Raw genomic sequence first — 19807 nt, 5'->3', positions numbered from 1 at the left:
CATTTACCTAGTACGAGAAAGTTGTGTCTCCATTAGTTGTCACACAGATGTGTTCTCCTCACTGTTCAGTGAACGAAGGTAAATGTTTTGAATCCATTTTAGAGCAGAGTTCTTGTTCAGAACCTTCTGAACGAAACACCATCTGTAACGACTGACGGATCCTTCAGTGTCCACTTGGCAAGTTGTCCTGCTGTGGGTAGCTGCAGAAATATTTCATGTATGTTGTTGTAGACTGAAAAACATCACTCATGTTTTCATTCGAGCGTCTGCATTTCTGACACAGATGTGACATATCTGTATATACTATAAAATCAATACTATTTTTAACCACATATTTTGTACAAATATTCACATTAGCTCTGTACTTCAGTGAGAATCTATTATGGTATTAAACATTTTGGTGGAATTAGCAAACCCTTTGTCCGTGATGTGTTTTCATTTTGTAAGGGCTTTAAGCAGCTGAGCCATTTCTTACATCCAAGATAAATATTATCATTTCCAGTGGCTTAAATCCATGTGCACCTGTACCCTCTAGTGACTAATTGCAGCCACTGCAGGAGCCAAAATTCAAGTGGAACCAACAGTAAATGTGAGTAGGCTTTTTTTCCTAGTTAATGAGAGTACCTACTAGCATGAGGCATTTAGACAAGCTTCTTAGGGACATCATTTAGTACTAGAGTTAGGTTGTGGTTGGACTCAATGATCGTGAGGGTCTCTTCCAACTGAAATTATTCTACGATCTATGAGACAGCACATTGCTATTGAATCTTAGAATTGTTTTGGTTGGAAAAGACCTTTAAGATCATTGAGTCCAAGTGCTAACTCAGCCCTGCCAAGTTCACCTCTAACCCATGTCCCTGAGAACTGAATCTATGCCTCTGTTTGACCCTCCAGGGATGGTGACTCCAGCACTGCCCTGGGCAGCCTGTTCCAATGCCTGACAACCCTTTCCATGAAGAAATTGTTCCCAGTATCCAATCTAAACTTCCCCTGACACCCAAGTAGAGATTTCCATGCACACAGGTGCAATTATATAATTTTTTAAAATTTATTTTTAGCCCTTTCTCCAAAGCTTCTGGTATCAGTTACTGTCAGGAATCCGATGATCAACTTTGTGCTACAAGGTGTGGTCTAGTTCTGCTCGCTGGGTACAAAAGCCATATCCATACAGCATTTGGTCACAACCAATGATAGGACAAGGGGTAATGGGTTCAAACTGGAACACAAGAGGTTCCACTTAAATTTGAGAAGAAACTTCTTCTCAGTGAGGGTGACAGACACTGAACAGGCTGCCCAGGGGGGTTGTGGAGTCTCTTTCTCTGCAGACATTCAAAACCCGCCTGGACACCTTCCTGTGTAACCTCATCTGGGTGTTCCTGCTCCGGCAGGGGGATTGGACTGGATGAGCTTTTGAGGTCCCTTCCATTCCCTGACATTCTGTGATTCTGTGATTTACCAATCAAAGCCACAATATGTATTTCCAGTTTTGTGTGAGGCTCAGTTTCATCTCTAACAGAACAACAGTAATTAAGGGGGGGGGGGGGGGGGGGCAGGAAGACATTAAGAAAATAATTAAAAGAGCCTTGTCCCCTGCTATAATTCCCAGAGCCAGGGGGAGGGGGAGGAAGGTATCACTCTTGCTTAAAAAACTTAGATACGATGACCAGACTTTGGCACGGCCCCAGGCTTGAGCGAGTCCCTCGCTGCGCCCGCCGGACCAGCTCAGTGATCTCGAGTTCACGAGCCAAGGTTTAACTTCACGCAAAAAGGAAGGGAGGGAGCCAGAATTTACCTGGATTAGAGCCTGTACACAGGTTATATGTAACCCTTTCCTACCTACTTACCAATCCTGTACTATGTCGGAGATCATCCTCCAGTAAGTTGCCATCAACAAGAAAGCATGTTCATGCTGTAAGGATAAGGGGGAAAAAACAAAACACAAGACACACAACAAAAAACCCACAAAAACCCGAAGCCCACCACTTATGTTTTACTTACATTATAATATGTAAGTCAGGCAATACCAGTGATAAAGTTATTAACAAGTTGCATGTTCATAGGCAGCAGTGAAAAATATAAAGGTTTTTACCCCGCCACAGCATGGGGTGAGCTCTGTGCTCCTGCACAAGGCGTGGGCTGCCGGCCTCTCTCTAGCACAGATCCTCAGCCCCTAAAGCTGGGAACCCGGGATCGAATTCTGTCCCCTTCAGCAGTTGAGTTTCTAGTGACATGAGGAGGGATCATAAAATCCTAGAATGTCCTGAGTTGGAAGGACCCACAAGGATCATCGAGTCCAACTCCTGTCCCTGCACAGGACAACCCCACAGTTCACACCGTGTGTCTGAGGACGCTGTCCAGTCTCTTCTTGAACACTGTCAGGCTTGGGGCCGTGACACCTCCCTGGGGAGCCTGTTCAGTGTCCAGCACCCTCTGGGTGAAGAACCTTTTCCTCATGTCATCATGAGGAGGGATAAACTGATTGCCCTCTTCATTCCAGGACATGGCTGAAAATCACAGTGTGGGCAAGTGTAATTATCAGCCTAAACAAAAATGGAAAATTCAGAGCCTCAGAACATGAGAGGAGAAAAAAGCAGGTAGAAAAAACACCTGAATCAAAATGGTGCGGCCTCACCCGGAGCACTGTGTGCAGGTCTGGGTGCCACAGCGTAAAAAACATATAAAGCTACTGGAGAGTGTCCAGAAGAGGGACACAAAGTTGGTGAAGGGTTTGGAGGGGAAGCCGCATGAGGAGCAGCTAAAGTCACTTCATTTGTTCAGCCTGGAGAAGAGGAGACTGAGGGGAGAGCTCATGGGGCCACAGCTTCCTCACAAGGGGAGAAGGAGGGACAGGTGCTGAGCTCTTCTCTCTGGTGACCAACAACAGAACCCGAGGGAATGGCAGGAAGATGTGCCAGGGGAGGTTCAGGTTGGACATGAGGAAAAGGTTCTTCACCCAGAGGGTGCTGGACACTGGAACAGGCTCCCCAGGGAGGTGTCCCGGCCCCAAGCCTGACAGTGTTCAAGAAGAGACTGGACAACGTCCTCAGACACATGGTGTGAACTGTGGGGTTGTCCTGTGCAGGGACAGGAGTTGGACTCCATGATCCTTGTGGGTCCTTCCAGCTCAGGACATTCTGTGATTCTATTTTATTCTTTTGTTGTTAACTGAAGCAGCACTTACATATCTTCAGAAGGTGGATTTTCCTCCTTGTCTCTCCAGCCAGGTCTAACCACTCAAGCCCAGCTGGGCCCCATTTCTTCCTTATTTGCAGCAATTTCACGACTCTCAGAAACTCCCTCCCCGCCCGCCGCCCGTGTCCCAGCTCCCCCTGTCCCGGCTCCCCCTGTCCTGGCTCCCCCTGTCCTGGCTCCCCCTGTCCTGGCTCCCCCTGTCCCCGCCGAACAGCTGAGCAAACCCGCCCCGCCCGCTGCCCCCAGGAACCGCCTCCTCCCCGGCCCTTCCCGGGGACACCCGGGCGGCGCCACCCGCCCCTCGCAGCTCCTGGCCGCCCTGAGGCGCCGCCCAGCGCCGTTACCGCGCGGTGACTGACACCGTGGCCCCTCCCGCCGGGGCGGGACGTGCGGGCGGCGCCGCTTCCAGCCGAGCCGGCGCTGCCCCGGGGACACCGGCAGGTAACGGCGGACGCGGGTTCCCCGGCCGGGTCGGCACAGCCCCCGCCGCCTCGCTGCGGATCTGCCCGCCCGCGGGGCGAAGGCAGCAGCGGCAGCCCGGCCTGGGCGCTCCGGGGAGCCGGGGGACGGCTCGTTAGGCCTGAGCGGGCCTCGGTGCGGGCGGCGCGGGTGTCGGGGTGGGTGCCCGGTCAGGGGGGAGGAATCTGTCACGGAGGGGGCGGTGCAGGGAATGCCGGCGGTGCAGGGAATGCCGGCGGTGCGGGGAATGCCGGCGGTGCAGGGAATGCCGGCGGTGCAGGGAATGGTGGCGGTGCAGGGAATGGTGGCGGTGCAGGGAATGCCGGCGGTGCAGGGAATGCCGGCGGTGCAGGGAATGCCGGCGGTGCAGGGAATGGTGGCGGTGCAGGGAATGCCGGCGGTGCAGGGAATGGTGGCGGTGCAGGGAATGCCAGCGGTGCAGGGAATGCCGGCGGTGCGGGGAATGCCGGCGGTGCGGGGAATGCCGGCGGTGCAGGGAATGGTGGCGGTGCGGGGAATGCCGGCCTGCCCTTGGCGTTACCGTGCCGCTGAGCTCCCTGGGCCCTTCTCCGTCTGTCTGTCTGTCTGTCTGTCTGTCTGTGCTCCCTGCCCTGAGCACTCAGGTGCCTTTGTCCCCCTAGAGCCCAATCCAGACCCCAGAGCTCTGAGGTGCTGGGTCTGTTCAGCCTGGAGAAGAGAAGCTGAGAGGGGATCTCATCAATGTTTATAAATATCTCAAGGTGGATGTCAAGAGGATGGACCAGACTCTGTTCAGTGGTGCCCAACGACAGGATGAGGGGCAATGGGCACAGACTGAAGCACAGGAGGTTCCACCTGAATATGAGGAGAAACTTCTTTCCTTTGAGGTGCCAGAGCCCTGGAACAGGCTGCCCAGAGAGGTTGTGGAGTCTCCTTCTCTGAGACATTCGAACCCACCTGGACACATTCCTGTGTGATCTGCTCTGGTGAACCTGCTCTAGCAGGTGGGTTGGACTGGATGATCTCCAGAGGTCCCTTCCAACCCCAGCCAGTCTGTGATTCTGTGGCAACAGGATGACCATGAGCCAGCACTGTGCCCTTGTGGCCAGGAAGGCCAATGGCATCCTGGGGCGGATTAGAAGGGGGGTGGTCAGTAGGTCAGAGAGGTTCTCCTGCCCCTCTACTCTGCCCTGGTGAGACCACATCTGGAATATTGTGTCCAGTTCTGGACCCTCAGTTCCAGCAGGACAGGGAACTGCTGGAGAGAGTCCAGCACAGGGCAACTAAATGATTAAGGGAGTGGAGCATCTCCCGTGTGAGGAAAGGCTGAGGGAGCTGGGGCTCTTTAGCTTGGAGAAGAGGAGACTGAGGGGTGACCTCATTAATTGTTATAAATATATAAAGGGTGAGTGCCATGAGGATGGAGCCAGGCTCTTCTCGGTGGCAAACAATGATAGGACAAGGGGTAATGGGATCAAGCTGGAACACAAGAGGTTCCACTTAAATTTGAGAAGAAACTTCTTCTCAGTGAGGGTGACAGACACTGAACAGGCTGCCCAGGGGGGTTGTGGAGTCTCCTACTCTGCAGACATTCAAAACTGCCTGGACACCTTCCTGTGTCACCTCATCTGGGTGTTCCTGCTCCAGCAGGGGGATTGGACTGGATGATCTTTTGAGGTCCCTTCCAATCCCAAACATACTGTGATACTGTGATACTGTGATTGCTAGAGAGACCAAGTCAGTAGATGTGCTCAGGTACCAGTGAAAACCAGTATAGGAAGGCCTTAGAAAAAAACCTATTATTTGTCATTTATTTGCAATTACAGGATTAGGTGGCATTGGCATCACTGTGTAGAACTTAGAAGTAAAGACCTGGCTTCACTGGACAGAGCTTAAATTCATACTTGTCACTCCCCACAATGGGAATTTGTGAGTCAGCCGTGGGCTGTGGTTAATTTGGTGGGTGGACGCAACAGCATGTTGTCCCTTCCTTCCTTGAGAGTCAGCTGAACAAAACTGCACGTCAGGTGAAAACCGAATGGTTCTGCAGCTTTTGGGTCCATGGTGTTTGCTGAAAGGGGAAAGATTCCTCTGAAATTTGTTCTTAGCAGGACTCTAGTTCCATATTTTAATTTTGGGAGACATGCAAGTTCAGTTTAACATTTGACTGCTTGCAAGTTGACAGCGCCTACGCTGTTTTCCAGTGTAAATATATATATGAGAGAGATTTAGTTGAGGAATCAGAATAGGAGAAATCCCCATGGAAAATACATTGTGTTCTATCAAAATGAGAAACACTATTCCATCATTGCAGTGATGCTCAGATGCTTATTATGCTTTTTTTTTGTATTAACTAGGATATTTATGTACTCCAGATATTGATATTTACTGCTTACACAATTGCTGTTTTCCAGCTTCATTTCTGTAGTGACCGGTTCCAGAGAACTGCTAAAAAATGGGAACTTAAAGGGAACTGTGTGGAGTATCAGTGCAGCCCCTGTGCAGGATTGGATTGAACAGTGTCTGGTCTTGTGGTTGAATGATGCTGTTGAGCAAGAAGTGGGGAATATTAGCAGGAAATTGTAGGTCAGTTACAGACAGGGAAATGCAGTGCGAGGGTTCTTACTTTGAGTTCGATCACTGAGTTTCAAACAAGAAAGTGTTTGGGAATGGCAGAGGGAAACTTGGGCAGGGGAATATGGCCCAAGACAGTATGAAATTGGGTCATATTATCTCATGCTGTTAGAAGAGGAATGCCAGTCATAGCTAAGAACAGTCAATAGCGAGTCATATGGTCAGAATCAGGGCTGAATGTTTATCTGGGGAGCACATGCTTTAGGGAACAGCTTCTAGTGATCACCTTCCCACACAGTTCATGGACAGGATTTGTATCCTGTTTATTGTTTCTTACCTGCTTCATGCTGCGTGCACTCAGGTAGCAGGAAAGGACAGATGATGGGGTTTATGCTTGGTTGAAAGATGTGGTATTTCTAGTGGCTCACAACTGGACCTTTCAACCACCTCTCTCCAGTCCATTCAGAGACACAAGTGGTTAGTTAGCAGAACTTCAACTGCGCACTGATTTGTGTGACTTGCATATATTCTTGTTTGTAAAGCTGTACACTGGAAGTGACTTTGGTAGTAAAATCAGAATGAATTGATGAGTAAGAGCTCTGTTATGTAGGGAACCTGTGACTGGGTTAGAGATGAGACAAAGTGTTGAAAAACTTGACATTGTTTCTCCAACTCTTGATCTGACACCTTTTAAGCAGCAAAACCTTTTAATGGGTATACTACTATATCTGAAATTCAATGGTTATTTGTCAGTTTCTCCCGCATAGATTGTCCTCAGCACATGTAGTAATCCCATACGGAGTGTTGGGGCTGAGATGCAGTGATGGTTTCCAGCTGGATCCGCCTCCCTGGTGTGAGCTGTGCAGGTGCAGAGTCCTCCAGCTCCAGCATGTTCTTGCTGCTCCCGGGCAATGCTGGGCTGTCTGCTGCCACGCTGGCGCAGCCCGTTTAATGAGGGCTGTAAAGTTCTGGTGGAGATGGACCTTGATATTTTCAAGGCGGGAACTGCCCCTGTTTACATCTTAACTCTTCACAAGCAGAAGATTTTTCATAGGACATTTTTAAAAAATTTTTGAGTATGGAAAATACTTGAAAACTTCTCAAATTGCAGGAGTTGCTGTGTATTGGGACCAGGAAGAAAAAAAAGAAGAGGTTGGACAGTGGTCTTTGTAAACTGTTTAATTCAGCAAATTATAGTGTCTCACTTCCTACCTCTAAAATTGGGATATCGATGTAACTGGTAGAATCACAGAATGTGGGTCCTGAGTTGGAAGGACCCACAAGGATCATGGAGTCCAACTGCTGTCCCTGCACAGGACAACCCCACAGCTCACACCATGTGTCTGAGGACGTTGTCCAGTCTCTTCTTGAACACTGTCAGGCTTGGGGCCGTGACACCTCCCTGGGGAGCCTGTTCCAGTGTCCAGCACCCTCTGGGTGAAGAACCTTTTCCTCATGTCCAACCTGAAACTCCCCTGGCACATCTTCCTGCCATTCCCTCGGGTTCTGTCATTCACCACCAATAGGTTACAGGTTTCGTTCCTATGTCTGGAGTGCTCAGTGTTAGTAAAGCGAGCTGTATAAATACATAAGGAATATTTTAGCTACTCATTCTTAAAACTAAGTTACGACTCTGACAAACAGGTTAACACAAATCTTCTCTCTCTGCTCAGCAGGTGCCATGTTGTCTCAGAAGAGGGGAAAAATACCTTCCAGAATAGCCATGAACTGTTATTGGAGAGTCCTGGCAATTTTCCTATTATTTCTCCCAAGAGCCCTGTCTCTCCAGCCGGCCCAGCCCCGAGTGCTGCTCGTGTCTTTTGATGGATTTCGATGGGATTACATCTACAGAGTCTCAACTCCCAATTTTCACTGTGCCATGGAGAACGGTGTGCACGTCAAACAGGTCACTAATGTGTTTATAACGAAAACGTATCCTAATCATTACACAATGGTGACTGGTCTCTATGCAGAAAGCCACGGTATTGTTGCTAATGAGATGTACGATCCTATACTGAATGAAACTTTCTCGATGAACAGAATGGATATCTATAACTCCAAGTTCTGGGAGGAAGCCAGCCCAATATGGGTAACAAACCAGAGGGAAGGACATAAAACCGGAGCAGCTATGTGGCCTGGAACAGATGTGAAGATACATGGAGTCTTTCCTACGTATTATATGCCCTACAATGAATCTGTTTCCTTTGAAGATAGAGTTGCTAAGCTCATTGACTGGTTTACATCAGAGGAACCCATAAACTTTGGTCTCCTATATTGGGAACAGCCTGATGAGATGGGCCATATTCTGGGCCCAGAAAACCCCCTTATGGGACCGGTAATCAGCGATGTTGACCAAAAGCTTGGATATCTTATGTCTGAACTGAAGAAAGCCAAACTGTGGGATGTTATAAATGTCATAATCACAAGTGATCACGGAATGTCGCAGTCCTCCTCCGCGAGGCTCATCGAGCTGGATCAGTATGTGAACAGAGAGCTCTATAAAGTCATTGACCATTCTCCTGTGGTTGCCATTTTGCCAAAAGAAGGTAGGAGCTGTAGCAGTAGAATTATCTGAAGAAATACTTGAGTATCGAAACTTTATAGATTTCATTCCTTAAGTGAAGTGGTGGTAGCAGCGCTGATGCCCGCAGGACATCAGCCTTGAACAAGGAGTGCTTGCAGGATCACTTGTTCTTCTTGCTAGCTCTCTCAAAAGCCTCGATCAGCTTTCTGAAACGAAAAGTCAGCAAACCTGTCTGTTGTTTACTAATATTGCCAAATATCCATTAGTCCTTACAAGAAGTAAGATAATCTTAACAGCATTATCAAGGATGAATGGCGTTTGAGATAGATAAGAACTGAATGTTATTATCTTGCCTTTCATCAAGATGCTAAAGCCATAGTGGAAGAATTAGATTTCTAACTCAAACAGTAAACTGAAACCAGATGGGGACCTTTGATAAGAAGAAGCCTGTGCTGGCTGTTTGATTGGCTGCCAGCTATTGCAGTTCACTTCAGGGTGTTCCCCCCATCACGCTGAACAGCCAGCCAGTCAGGTTCATACCATTTTTATTGTGAAAACGATGGGCAGGAATTCTGTTGGAGTCAAATTCTGGTCTGTTTGCAGTCACCAAAGGGTTGCTGAAGTGCCAGGTGTATGTTTGATGTCACTGATGTAGAGCTGCTGCTCATTATTTCAGTGATCAAAAGCTCTGGCTATTTGGTGTGAATGCCTTAACCTGGAAAATAGCATTTTTTTGTGTGCTGATTGGAAGTTGAGTTTTAAGATGGCCTTCTGAAAAGATATATTTAAAGATTCCTCTACCATTTGCATCACTAATGGATAGCATTCTCTATTTAATGTCCCAGCAGGGAGGGTATTTTGCAGACTTAAGTGACCTTAAAATGTGTAAACAAATGTCCAGTGTCATTTTACACTGAGGGTGGTGAAACCCTGGCCCAGGTTGCCCAGAGAGGTGGTGGAAGCCCCATCCCGGGCCAGGTTGGACGGGGCTCTGAGCAACCTGATGTGGGTGAAGATGTCTCTGCTCATGGCAGAGGTTGGACTGGATGAGCTTTGAAGGTCCCTTCCAACCCAAACTATTCTATGATGTTTAGTTTGAAGAATACTCCTTTATTAATCTAGACTAAAATGTTAATATGTCCAAACTGAGATCATTTGCAGCCTGAACTTGCTCAGGTGCCGTTTCTCTCAGAGGTGTCAGAAGAGCCGAGCTTGGGAGCTCCATCCCCATGGTGACAAACGTGGTGGTGTTGACCAGGAGGTTCTGATTACCAAATAAAAGAGTTGTGAAAACGAACTTTAGTGCTGAAATGCCCCTAGTGCAGTAAATGAGAAATTGAGGATGCACATCCTGATTCTGCTGTGTGCTAAATGTTGAGGAAAAAACCCAAACCAGTATCTCTTGCAGCAATTACATGACAGAATAGTAAAAAAAGCCATTTGAATGGATTTCAGAAATACCTTGCATTTGGTGTTGCCCAGAGGTTCAGATATTTTTTTAGAAGAGTTACTTTTGAGCACAGGTTAAAATACACAGAATCACAGAATTCCTCCCTTCTGTGTTGCCAGCTGTAATTTTTATTACAAAATGATGACCTTCGTTCCCAGTTTAGGTATGAAATAACATAGATTTAAGTATACGAGACTGATTCTTCAACAGTTGTTTCACTAGTCTTGCCTAAACCAAGCAAATAGTGAAACAGTGAGACCTTGAGAAAAATGTTGAATGCTTAAAAATGCTGTGATTTCTGCTACTTTTTACTGTTAGGCTGGATATTTTTTCTGTGAGAGATGGATCAAAGCCACTGTTTAAACACACTAGTGTATTAGTCTGTGTGGAACTAATTGTGCGTTCACAAAGCGGTGCCTGTAGCACAGCCGGTGATGCTGGCTATTCTTGCATTTAATATATGAATTAAAAATCATTTTAGTGTAAAATCATAGTTCACTGTATTTGCAGCTGCTGTCCCATATAGAAAAGTGTTATTACAAAATTACTTTTGTTATTAATATAGTCCTGGAAGTATGAGATTGGAATCTCTTGTTGCTGTAACTATATATCATGTCTGGACTTTGGTATCTCATCTTGACCTTTATTGTGTTTCTGAAGTTTAGTCATTCTTCTTTTTCTGTCAGTTTGAGGTAAGAAACATTATACATTAAACTGGTCCCAGTTTTCTTCCAGAATTTCTATATTGGACCCTAGGAATTGATTGGGGGAAACAAAGACAGTTTTTTTAAAGGCAGCTGGGGGTGAAGGCAGAACTAGGAAGAAATGATGAGTCAAAATGACAGGATGTGCTTAAATCTCATTTATCTGCTACAAATGTGAGCGCTGGCCACAAAGAAAATGTAAACATCTTCCAGCTGGGCTTCAGACTTGCTCAGATATAGATTCGTGAACTGGTGGTTGTGTTCTGTCTGCGTGTCCTGGCTCCTTTCTGGTGTTTCACCTTGTCCAGCTGCTTTCTGGCCCTTCAGTGGCTTTTGTGGAAAGCAAAGCTCAGAAACTGGAAGGAAGCAAATAAAGAATTGGGGGTGGAAAATGCCTCGTTATTTCACGGTCTTAGTACTTGAGGGTTTCTGCTCGCTGTGCAGCAGAAGACTTGGGTAGGGAAAGGAGCAGACACTGAGAACACAATGGAACACAAAAGAACAATAGCAGCTGTTGGCCGTTATTGAACGTACAGAGTCACTAACAGCTCAGACCAAAGGTCCAGCTTGTCCCGTCATCTGTTTGTCGTGTCTTCCCTGCTTAGACCTCTGCAATCTTCGTACAGCTCCTCGCGTGTTAGCGGCATCTAGACCATGACCTGGGGTTGAAAGATTAATGCAATCTAGTTTTGCATATCCCTGGGCCAATTAGTTGCCAATACAATGATGTTACATGGTACATAGCAACTAATGAGCTACATTTTCCTAAATTGGCATCAGCAAGGTCAAAACAATATGTAGCTGTTTATTGGAGCATCTTGTAGAAGGAGAAATAAATAGTTGGGTTCACTGGGACATAAGTTTTCAGGGATGATAAGAAACAATGAGGCTGCTCTCTTTGACCTTTTAAAGGAAAGCAACTAAACTGCTTCAAAATGAATAAAAAGTGTCACTTGTCATCACAGCCAGCTGAGGGGAAGACAGAATATGGCCTTCATGTGCACACTGCGTATAAATCGGTTTAGAAGTTACCTTCTCGCTTTCAAGCTTTACATAGAGCTGGTTTCTTTCCAGTGAGACTTAACTAAATGTCTTCTAACTCATTCTTAAATTCTGGTAACTCTGAAATGAGGCACTTTTCTAAAATCAGCAAAGCACTTACTGCTTAGGAATAGGCTCTGAAGGCTGACACCACGTGTGATCTTGCTGTGAATAACGCTCTGGATTTCTCATAATAATTTCTTTACACATAATAATCCATTTTAGCTTTGGGGGAAATGCATTTTATCCTCTTCTTTCGGTTGTATTTAAACTACTGATGAGTTTAGTAACATACTGGCATGTTTAAGTTTTGTCTTTGTTTGTTTGTTTGAAGGCAAACTGGATGAAGTGTATGAAGCCCTGAACCACGCTCATCCCAACATGACTGTATATAAAAAGGAGCAGATTCCAGAGAGATTACATTACAAACACAACAGTAAAATTCAGCCGATCTTAGCAGTGGCTGATAAAGGATGGGAAATCGTACAAAATAAGTCTGATGGTTTTCAGCGTAAGTATTCTCTGCCGTAACCATGTTCTGCTATATCTAACCAGAGAACTTACATGGTACTTTCTCTCCCAATCTCAACCAATGTTAATTCTTTTAGATTTTATTTATAGGAGGGAAAACTCTGAAACTAAATGTGTAGAACTCATAATGTTTTCTCTTGATGGGATGGGAAGCACCCGACTGTTAGGAGAGGGGGAACTGGACCTGCACTTTTTAAAAATGAAACTTACTGAGATAAGATCATTCACATGTTTTAGTGGCCGCGTACTTGAGGTCTTCTCGTGAGCTCGAGCAAACCGACAAACACTTCCTGAGAGATTAAAAAACAGTTGTGACTGAATTGAGTAGAGGATGAACAGTGTTGTTTTGCCATGTTTTATCATGTACTATGTATTTACTGGAGAAGAGTTGGGTTGGAAATACAGGAATGCTTTCTAAAAGGCCTCAGCTTCTGTGGATGCTGACATTTATAGTAACCTTGCTGTATTGCTAGAAAGAGCGTTTGATTATTGTGTTACTGTATACTAGTGACTTTTGTTTGCCTTACGGGGTAAGATACATTCTGGGTGATTTGGAGAAAACAAAACTAACACTTCTGAGTTTCTCACTTGGGGTTTTGAGATTTATTATAGGTAGAATGGAGACAGTAAACTGTAACTTTTGATTAGCTGGGGGGAAAAATAGAAGTGTCATATGGTAAGTTCTTCAGTTTCGTAATTGAAAACCTTTTAAGCTTTGTTGCTGGTTATGAAGCTGAAGAGCGTTACCTGCAAGACTCAACAAGTTTTTGAGTTGCTGACAGCTGAGGAGAGCAGCTGTGTATTTAGTTACTCAGAGGTTTTAGTGGCCCCAAAGGAAGGGGCACTGGAGACCCGCGGTGAGATCTGTGAACTTTCTCCTTGTTGATGAGTAGAGAGTGCAGAAAACAGGAGGTGTGAAAGCAGTCGGAGCTGATGGTCCACCTGCTACAAGGAGTCAAGCAGACAGGCTGTTTCTATATGGATATTGTTGTTTTCTAAGAGATCTGGTCCAGTTGAGGAAAATCAAGGAAAGCTGTGAGACATTTGTGCTGTTGATCAAAATGATTCTTCTAAACCTCTTTGAGAATAAATGATGGCTATTCCTTTTCTAATCCTAGAAGTTTCAATGCTTCTTTTGCAACTTCAGAATACTGACCTTTATCTATTTTTTTTTCCTTTAAATTTCTAGCTGGTAATCACGGATATGACAACTTCATACCAGAAATGCATCCCATTTTCTTGGCCGTTGGGCCTGCTTTCAGAAAGAATGCCACCAAAGAAGCCATGAATGCCACAGACTTGTACCCCTTATTGTGCCATCTACTTGGTATTAACGCGCTGCCAAACAATGGTTCATTCAACGCTGTGAAAGATTTACTCGCTGAGGAAGTTCCTGTAGCCTTTGGAACAGACACTTATGCTACTGTTATAGGAGTTTTTCTGGGCATCTTTCTTGTTACGGTTTTTATCGCTGTTTTTGTTAAGCATTTAATCCTCACCCAAACAAATACCATGCAAATGCAATATACTGAAGCTGCCCGGCCACTGTTGCAGGATTAATAACACTTGGTACTGTTTCCTGATTGATGCTTAAAATAAGCTTATGCAAAAAAAATAACTAATAGAAGTGGAGCAGCATAAAAATGTGGAGTAAAAGGAAATGAATGCTGATCTGTTGGTACACTGGGGTACGTACATACTGGGGATGCAGAGAAGGAGCGTGTTTCTGTTTTACCCAACAACCACTTCAACTTTCAGGGGTTGAAAATATTCCGGGTAAACCTGGGAAGCTGTGTGTGTAGACATGTAGCGATAATAGACCCTGAATACCTCGTTCTGAGCTACTATTAGGGAAATAACTGAGTTTGCACTTCAGACTATTACGTGGTGATTGAATTTCCCATCCATCCCCCTTTGTTCTCTAAGAGGTTTTTTAAATCTCAGATTCTAACAAGTCACAGACTTGGCTGCTTTTGGGTTATTTTCTTCCCTGCTCAAGGAAGCTTTTGCGTGGACTCGATGATCTCTGAGGTCTTTTCCAACCCAGTCGATTCTGTGATTCTGTGGATCACCGTTACAGATAACTTGGTGGATTAAATCTTGCAAGAAAACACTTATTAAGCTAGGTCATGCACTGCAACGTGTCTCAGCTTAGAGTTAGGCCTATTTATTTAAACACTGTATAAATTGTAGCCCCAGAATATGAATCTAGATGGTATTTCCTTTAGCAATCAGCATTAATGTTTTTGTTTGGTTTTGGTTTTTTGTTGTTAGTTGGTTTTGAGGTAGATACAGATCTTCATGATTTTAGGTATAATTTTAGGTAAATGTAGATCTTTATTTTTTTCTGTTGTATCCTGTACACTGGACTAAATTTTCTAGGAATTCCATGAGGCTGGCAGTTTAAAGACACGTACAAGCACAACATCTGTATGTCCAAATGGAGTCTATTATATTTCTGTGATAAAAAGGTTCTTTCAGAATAGGGCTGATGAATCAGTTCAGGAACATACATGTACAAGCTGGTTTTTGAGTGCTGTCAAGCTTGTCACAAGGTGTAACACCTGAGAGCTGTAACTGGAGACTCTTCTCTAGTATGAGCTTGGCTTTCTGTCTTGTCTTTTATCTGATATGTCTGGGTGAACCTTAGAATTTGATAAATAAGATTGGACATGCCATTTAAGGAACAACTGTATCAATCTTAAGCCATATATACTCTTAAAATCTAGAAGAGCACACTTGAGTATGAAAAAAGGTCTAAGACTGGAGTTTGTTCTTCCAGAGAAAAGTCTTTGTCAGGGAAAATTATTAATTCTGAATCAGCAAAGCTGTATATTAGTCTGATTCTTTTGTGTGGGTCAATAGAGCTTCCTGCTATTCTAGTGTTTCGTGGTTTGGTTTTTTGTTGTTGTTTTGTACGAGCTCACTTAAGTGGTAGGTGAGAAGCTGCTGACTAAGGTTTGAATGAAAAGCGTGGTATGAAGTGCCAAAAGTCCCTGAAGAAGAAAGAAACTCCTTTGAAATTCACAGGAATACTCAGTCTGGTATTTCTGCAAGTGCAATTTATTGCTTCACCTGTAGCACTCAGCAAAGATGGGAACTCCTTGGCCTTGGGTGTGCTCTGGTGTGACCAACACCCCAGTACTGCTGATGGGAGGCTTGTGAGCAGACCTGGCAAGAAGCTGCAACAGGCTAACTAACTGAAGTCCATTTTAAACTTAATTCCAGACTTAATGACCTCTAGGAGAGTTCAGAACTGAGCAAGCTTCTCACTGCCTCAGTGATGACTCTGCAGTGCGGCGTTATAACCTGGTCCTTGCTGTGTCAGAAGGAATCTCAGATCGCTCCGCGACAGCAGGAACGCTTGGCATTGATCTTTCTTGCAACAGATGCGGAAAGTGGCCAGAGGTCCCAGCTTGGTGCAGCGAGGACTGGAGAGGGAAGGCAATGAAATATTCCAATTTAAGGTATATACTGAAAGTCTAGCTGTAATATATACTGAAATCTGAGCTGTAATAGCAGCTTTAGGAAGGCGGGAAACTAGCAGATCTGTTAGAGCACAGCCCCTGAATTTGGGGGAGATGTATGCAGCATCGTGTAACTTAATGTGACTCACCGCTGCAATTCTGCTCTTACTGCCTTGTTTCCTACACTGCAATTTTCTTAAGAAAACAAAGCAGGTAAACATCTGGGTTAGGTGTGCCTGATGCTGTAAAGCTACAGAGGAGCTGACCATTAGGTGTGTCTTAAGCTTCATTTGCTGACAGTTGCTAAAACTACAGGGGCTTTTCAAGATGAAAGGTGAGGGCAGTGATGATGTTCACAGGTGTGATACATAGACTCCACCTTTGCTTGCTTATTTGCAACTTGAAAACAAATTGTAGCACATAGTGTGTGTTTAAAGATACCCACAGGTTTGGTTAAAGGAGTAATAGTGAAAATTGGAGATGGACAGAGAGGTACTGTAATCCTCACCTGTAGCTACTTCAGCTACATACTTTCTCACTTTGGAATGTGCTGCTTTAATAGAAATTCTTCTTATTGCAGTAATTTCATGGTAATGTTTATAGCAGATGTAAAAATAACCAGATTATTATTTCAGATGTGCGCATTAAACTCCCACTTCTAAAAATTGTGACAGGTGTAGTTCTATCGTCAGCCAAGGTGACCCTTGATTTTAAGGAGTAGCCAACAATGGTCAGTGTTGTTCAGTTGTCCCGGGACTCAGCTTCACCTGCCCCAACATGTGACGAGGGAAGAGCAACAATAGGTTTTCAGTATTCAAAACAGGTTGGCAATGCGAACACGAGAATTCTCAGTGTTGCTGTTGTGTTTTGCACTGTAAGGCCCAAAATGACACTTTGTAGAAGACTAAAGGGAATCTTTTCCATTCATGTAGTTCAGTTTAGGTTTAAACATTTTCCCTTTATTCTTCGGTGTATTTGCAGGTACCTCTTGAGTAGTTACTATGTTCAGATATTTGCCTAGCCAGCGTTAAACACTGTTTTAAGTTGTTTGATGTATGTTTAGTGAAATTGAAAGCACATATGATACCACTGGAGAAAAAGACCAACTTTTTCTTGGATGTGATGTGAGATTTTCTCAAACTTTTCCATTTGTGGCTGGGGGATGGAAGGGGCACGGGATTTGCTTTCTGTGTGTATGATACTTTTTATGATGTACAAACACGCTTATTGGAAAGCGGATTTGAGTTCACCGTATGCTGCTTGTAATTTAAGCTTGGCAACTGAGCTTGCATGACTTGTCCTTCATTATTGACCTGTGAAGCGTACTTGAAGATGTCAAATGTTTTCTTTGTTTCCTCCTTGTTGAAATACATCGTTGCTATGATGCTGTTAAGAACTGAGTGCTTGTTTCATTTAAAAACAATTCTGGAAATAAACCTGAATTTGGGGGGACAGCTGAGGAGGGAATGAGAATAAATCATCTGCATCTCAAGTATTTCTTGTACTCTGCACAGTGTCTGCCTTCATTAAAAATAACTGGAAGTGTGATCAAAGTTCTTATATAAAGACTTCGTTTCCTATTTTGCTACTACATATGGAAAGAACAGCTCTCTGTTACCAACCGTGCTAACACAGTTTATCAAAAAGTCTTTTAGACTTTCTTAGTAAAGAGCTGGAATATTGCTATTTACAATAAATGCGGTCTCAAAAAGATGAGATGAAGGGTTGTGCAGTGTGAGTTTTCAGGAGTGTGGAGCAACATCGTCCTGAGCTGTGTGTGGGAAGAATGACAAATGTGCAGCTGGTGAGTCCTCCTGGAGTGTAAAACATAAATGCATCCCAAATCTTCCGCCCTACTTACATAGCAGCCATGGATGCTGTCCTGACCATGCCTACTGTGCTGCTGTACGTGCCTTCCAGGCAATGGCATGTTCGTAACATGGTAAAGTTAATGTAAGCATTTATTAGCATCAGATTATGAAAATTGTTTGAAGCGCATTAAGATGGTAAATTCAGTAGCCATGTCTGCAGGGTTGGAAAGGGACGTCCTTCCCCCAATGAAATCCTAATCCAAATCATATTAAGATGTCTGTTGTTGTTTTTTGCAATAAAAAGCAAACATCTGTCCCTGTGGTCTGATCTGTTGAGCTATGTGATGTTGGTTTACTTTCATAAGCAACCTGTTCTTTTCATTTTATAGCAAGTTAAACTTACCCCTGAAAGAGATGTTCTGGACCTATAGTTAGTTGAAATCACCTCAATTCTCAAACTGTTTCCTTGGGGCTGATGGACAAAAAACACATAAACCCAGAGGGCTGGATGTGTTTAAGGCTTCTGTACCCAATGCTGAGACTTTCTTTACGGAGACAGGCAGATAACATGATGAATCATTCTTTGTAACATGACTTCCAGCAGCAAACCTCCCCGATGGCTTCTAAACTTCAATACTAGTTGAAGTTTTAAGAACTTCCCCCTAAATTAATATGCCCCGTAGGAACGTTGCAGAGTTACACATATTTAGCAAGTCATTAAATGTTGCCACAAACTATTGCAGGACTTCTCCTTTATCACAGCTTTGAGGAAGGGGGAAGACACGGCTTCTTGTGTTCTTTTTTTGAATTAGCAGCTGATTTCCTTTTGAATAGCTGACTTTCACAAGCAATAATTCACACAAACTGTAATTAGGTAGCTGAAATATTTCATTGTGTTTAAGGCACTATTTTAAAACTAATCATCTTTAAACCTATCAACTTTGTCTCTAAGGAGAACGAGATGTTTTTCTAGATTCTTGTGAAGTGTACATGATCTGTATGAAATCCCAGGTGTACAAGAGCTACTTTAAACCCCCCCCGGCCAGTAGCAAAGAGTTGTTCCCGGAAGAAGACTCAGCACCCTTACAAACCACACTGCATCTTTAAATTCGAAAATAACTAGCAAGGCAAGTGCAGTATAGTTTATCTTATTTCTTGATTAATACTTAAACGTTCTTTTTAAAGCTTCCCCACAATAGCACTGTTTAGTCTCAAGACTAAAGGGAGGAAGAATAGCAGGTAACAAAGATTTCTGCCACATACCACCTGGTTTGATAGGAGCTTAGTTGCCTGCAGCAAGTCCCAGCAGAAGGGGCTACCTAGAGCTAGAAGGAGAAATGCATTTAGACCTGTAACAATATTCATATTTCAGATTAGAATGCTGCCATTGCACTTCAGCCAACACGTTTCTGGTAATTCAGATCTTGGTGGTAACGTTGACACCTGGCCTATGATGTACAGAGGAACTGAAAGCTTGTCAGTCACATACTGTATGACAGCTACTTGGGGAAGGAGGAGGAAGGAAAGAACAGAATGGAGCATCTACTGCGCTCATCAGTTTTAGCATCTAGGAAACAAACAAACAAACAAACCCACCCTTCACAGGTTGAGCCAAGTCTGGCAGAAAGATAAAGATAACTCAGCTGAGCCAAGCTCTCCATGTCTAGATTATACAAAGCATCTCCCAGCACATGTGCCACCCTCAGAGGTGGGCAGCCTTCGTTAGCAAAATTACAAGAAACTAACAACTCTCTCCAATGCAGGAATTCAAGCATCCTCCCTTTTTACAGCATCTCTAAGCCTGGGTCCTGCCATGCAAAACAGTCACTCCATTGTTACTCATTAATTTGACCTCTTACTGTTAATTATTTATTTTAAATCTTCCAGCAGGATGAAAAAGTTACTTGTGTTCAGTCCAGTTATCATTCTATTATATCAACAATCTAAAAATCCAGTCCACTGTCAGCAACAGTTCAGGTTTTTTAGGGGGCTTGAGTCTCTTTGAATCTCAGATTAATCCAGAGTAAAGCGTTAGTCAGTGAGTAGAAACTAGTAGTTTAAGAAACGGGGGTACG

At 44.3% G+C, this 19807-nt stretch overlaps 1 protein-coding gene across 1 annotated transcript; it reads left to right on the top strand.

The window, feature by feature from the left end:
- Window positions 1–7885: 7885 nt before the first annotated feature.
- On the top strand, window positions 7886–15306 carry ENPP5 (ectonucleotide pyrophosphatase/phosphodiesterase family member 5; the record flags this gene model as incomplete). Its single annotated transcript, XM_080340905.1, has 3 exons — window positions 7886–8750; window positions 12258–12434; window positions 13644–15306. The coding sequence occupies 3 exons, from the start codon at window positions 7886–7888 to the stop codon at window positions 14012–14014; spliced, it is 1413 nt and encodes a 470-aa protein (XP_080197031.1). The 3' UTR covers window positions 14015–15306.
- Window positions 15307–19807: the final 4501 nt, after the last annotated feature.

This window comes from Nesoenas mayeri, assembly GCF_963082525.1.
Source record: "Nesoenas mayeri genome assembly, chromosome: 3".
Taxonomy (NCBI): domain Eukaryota; kingdom Metazoa; phylum Chordata; class Aves; order Columbiformes; family Columbidae; genus Nesoenas; species Nesoenas mayeri.
Note: the sequence above shows the minus strand (reverse complement) of the source record. Positions and strands in the feature narration are given on the sequence as shown.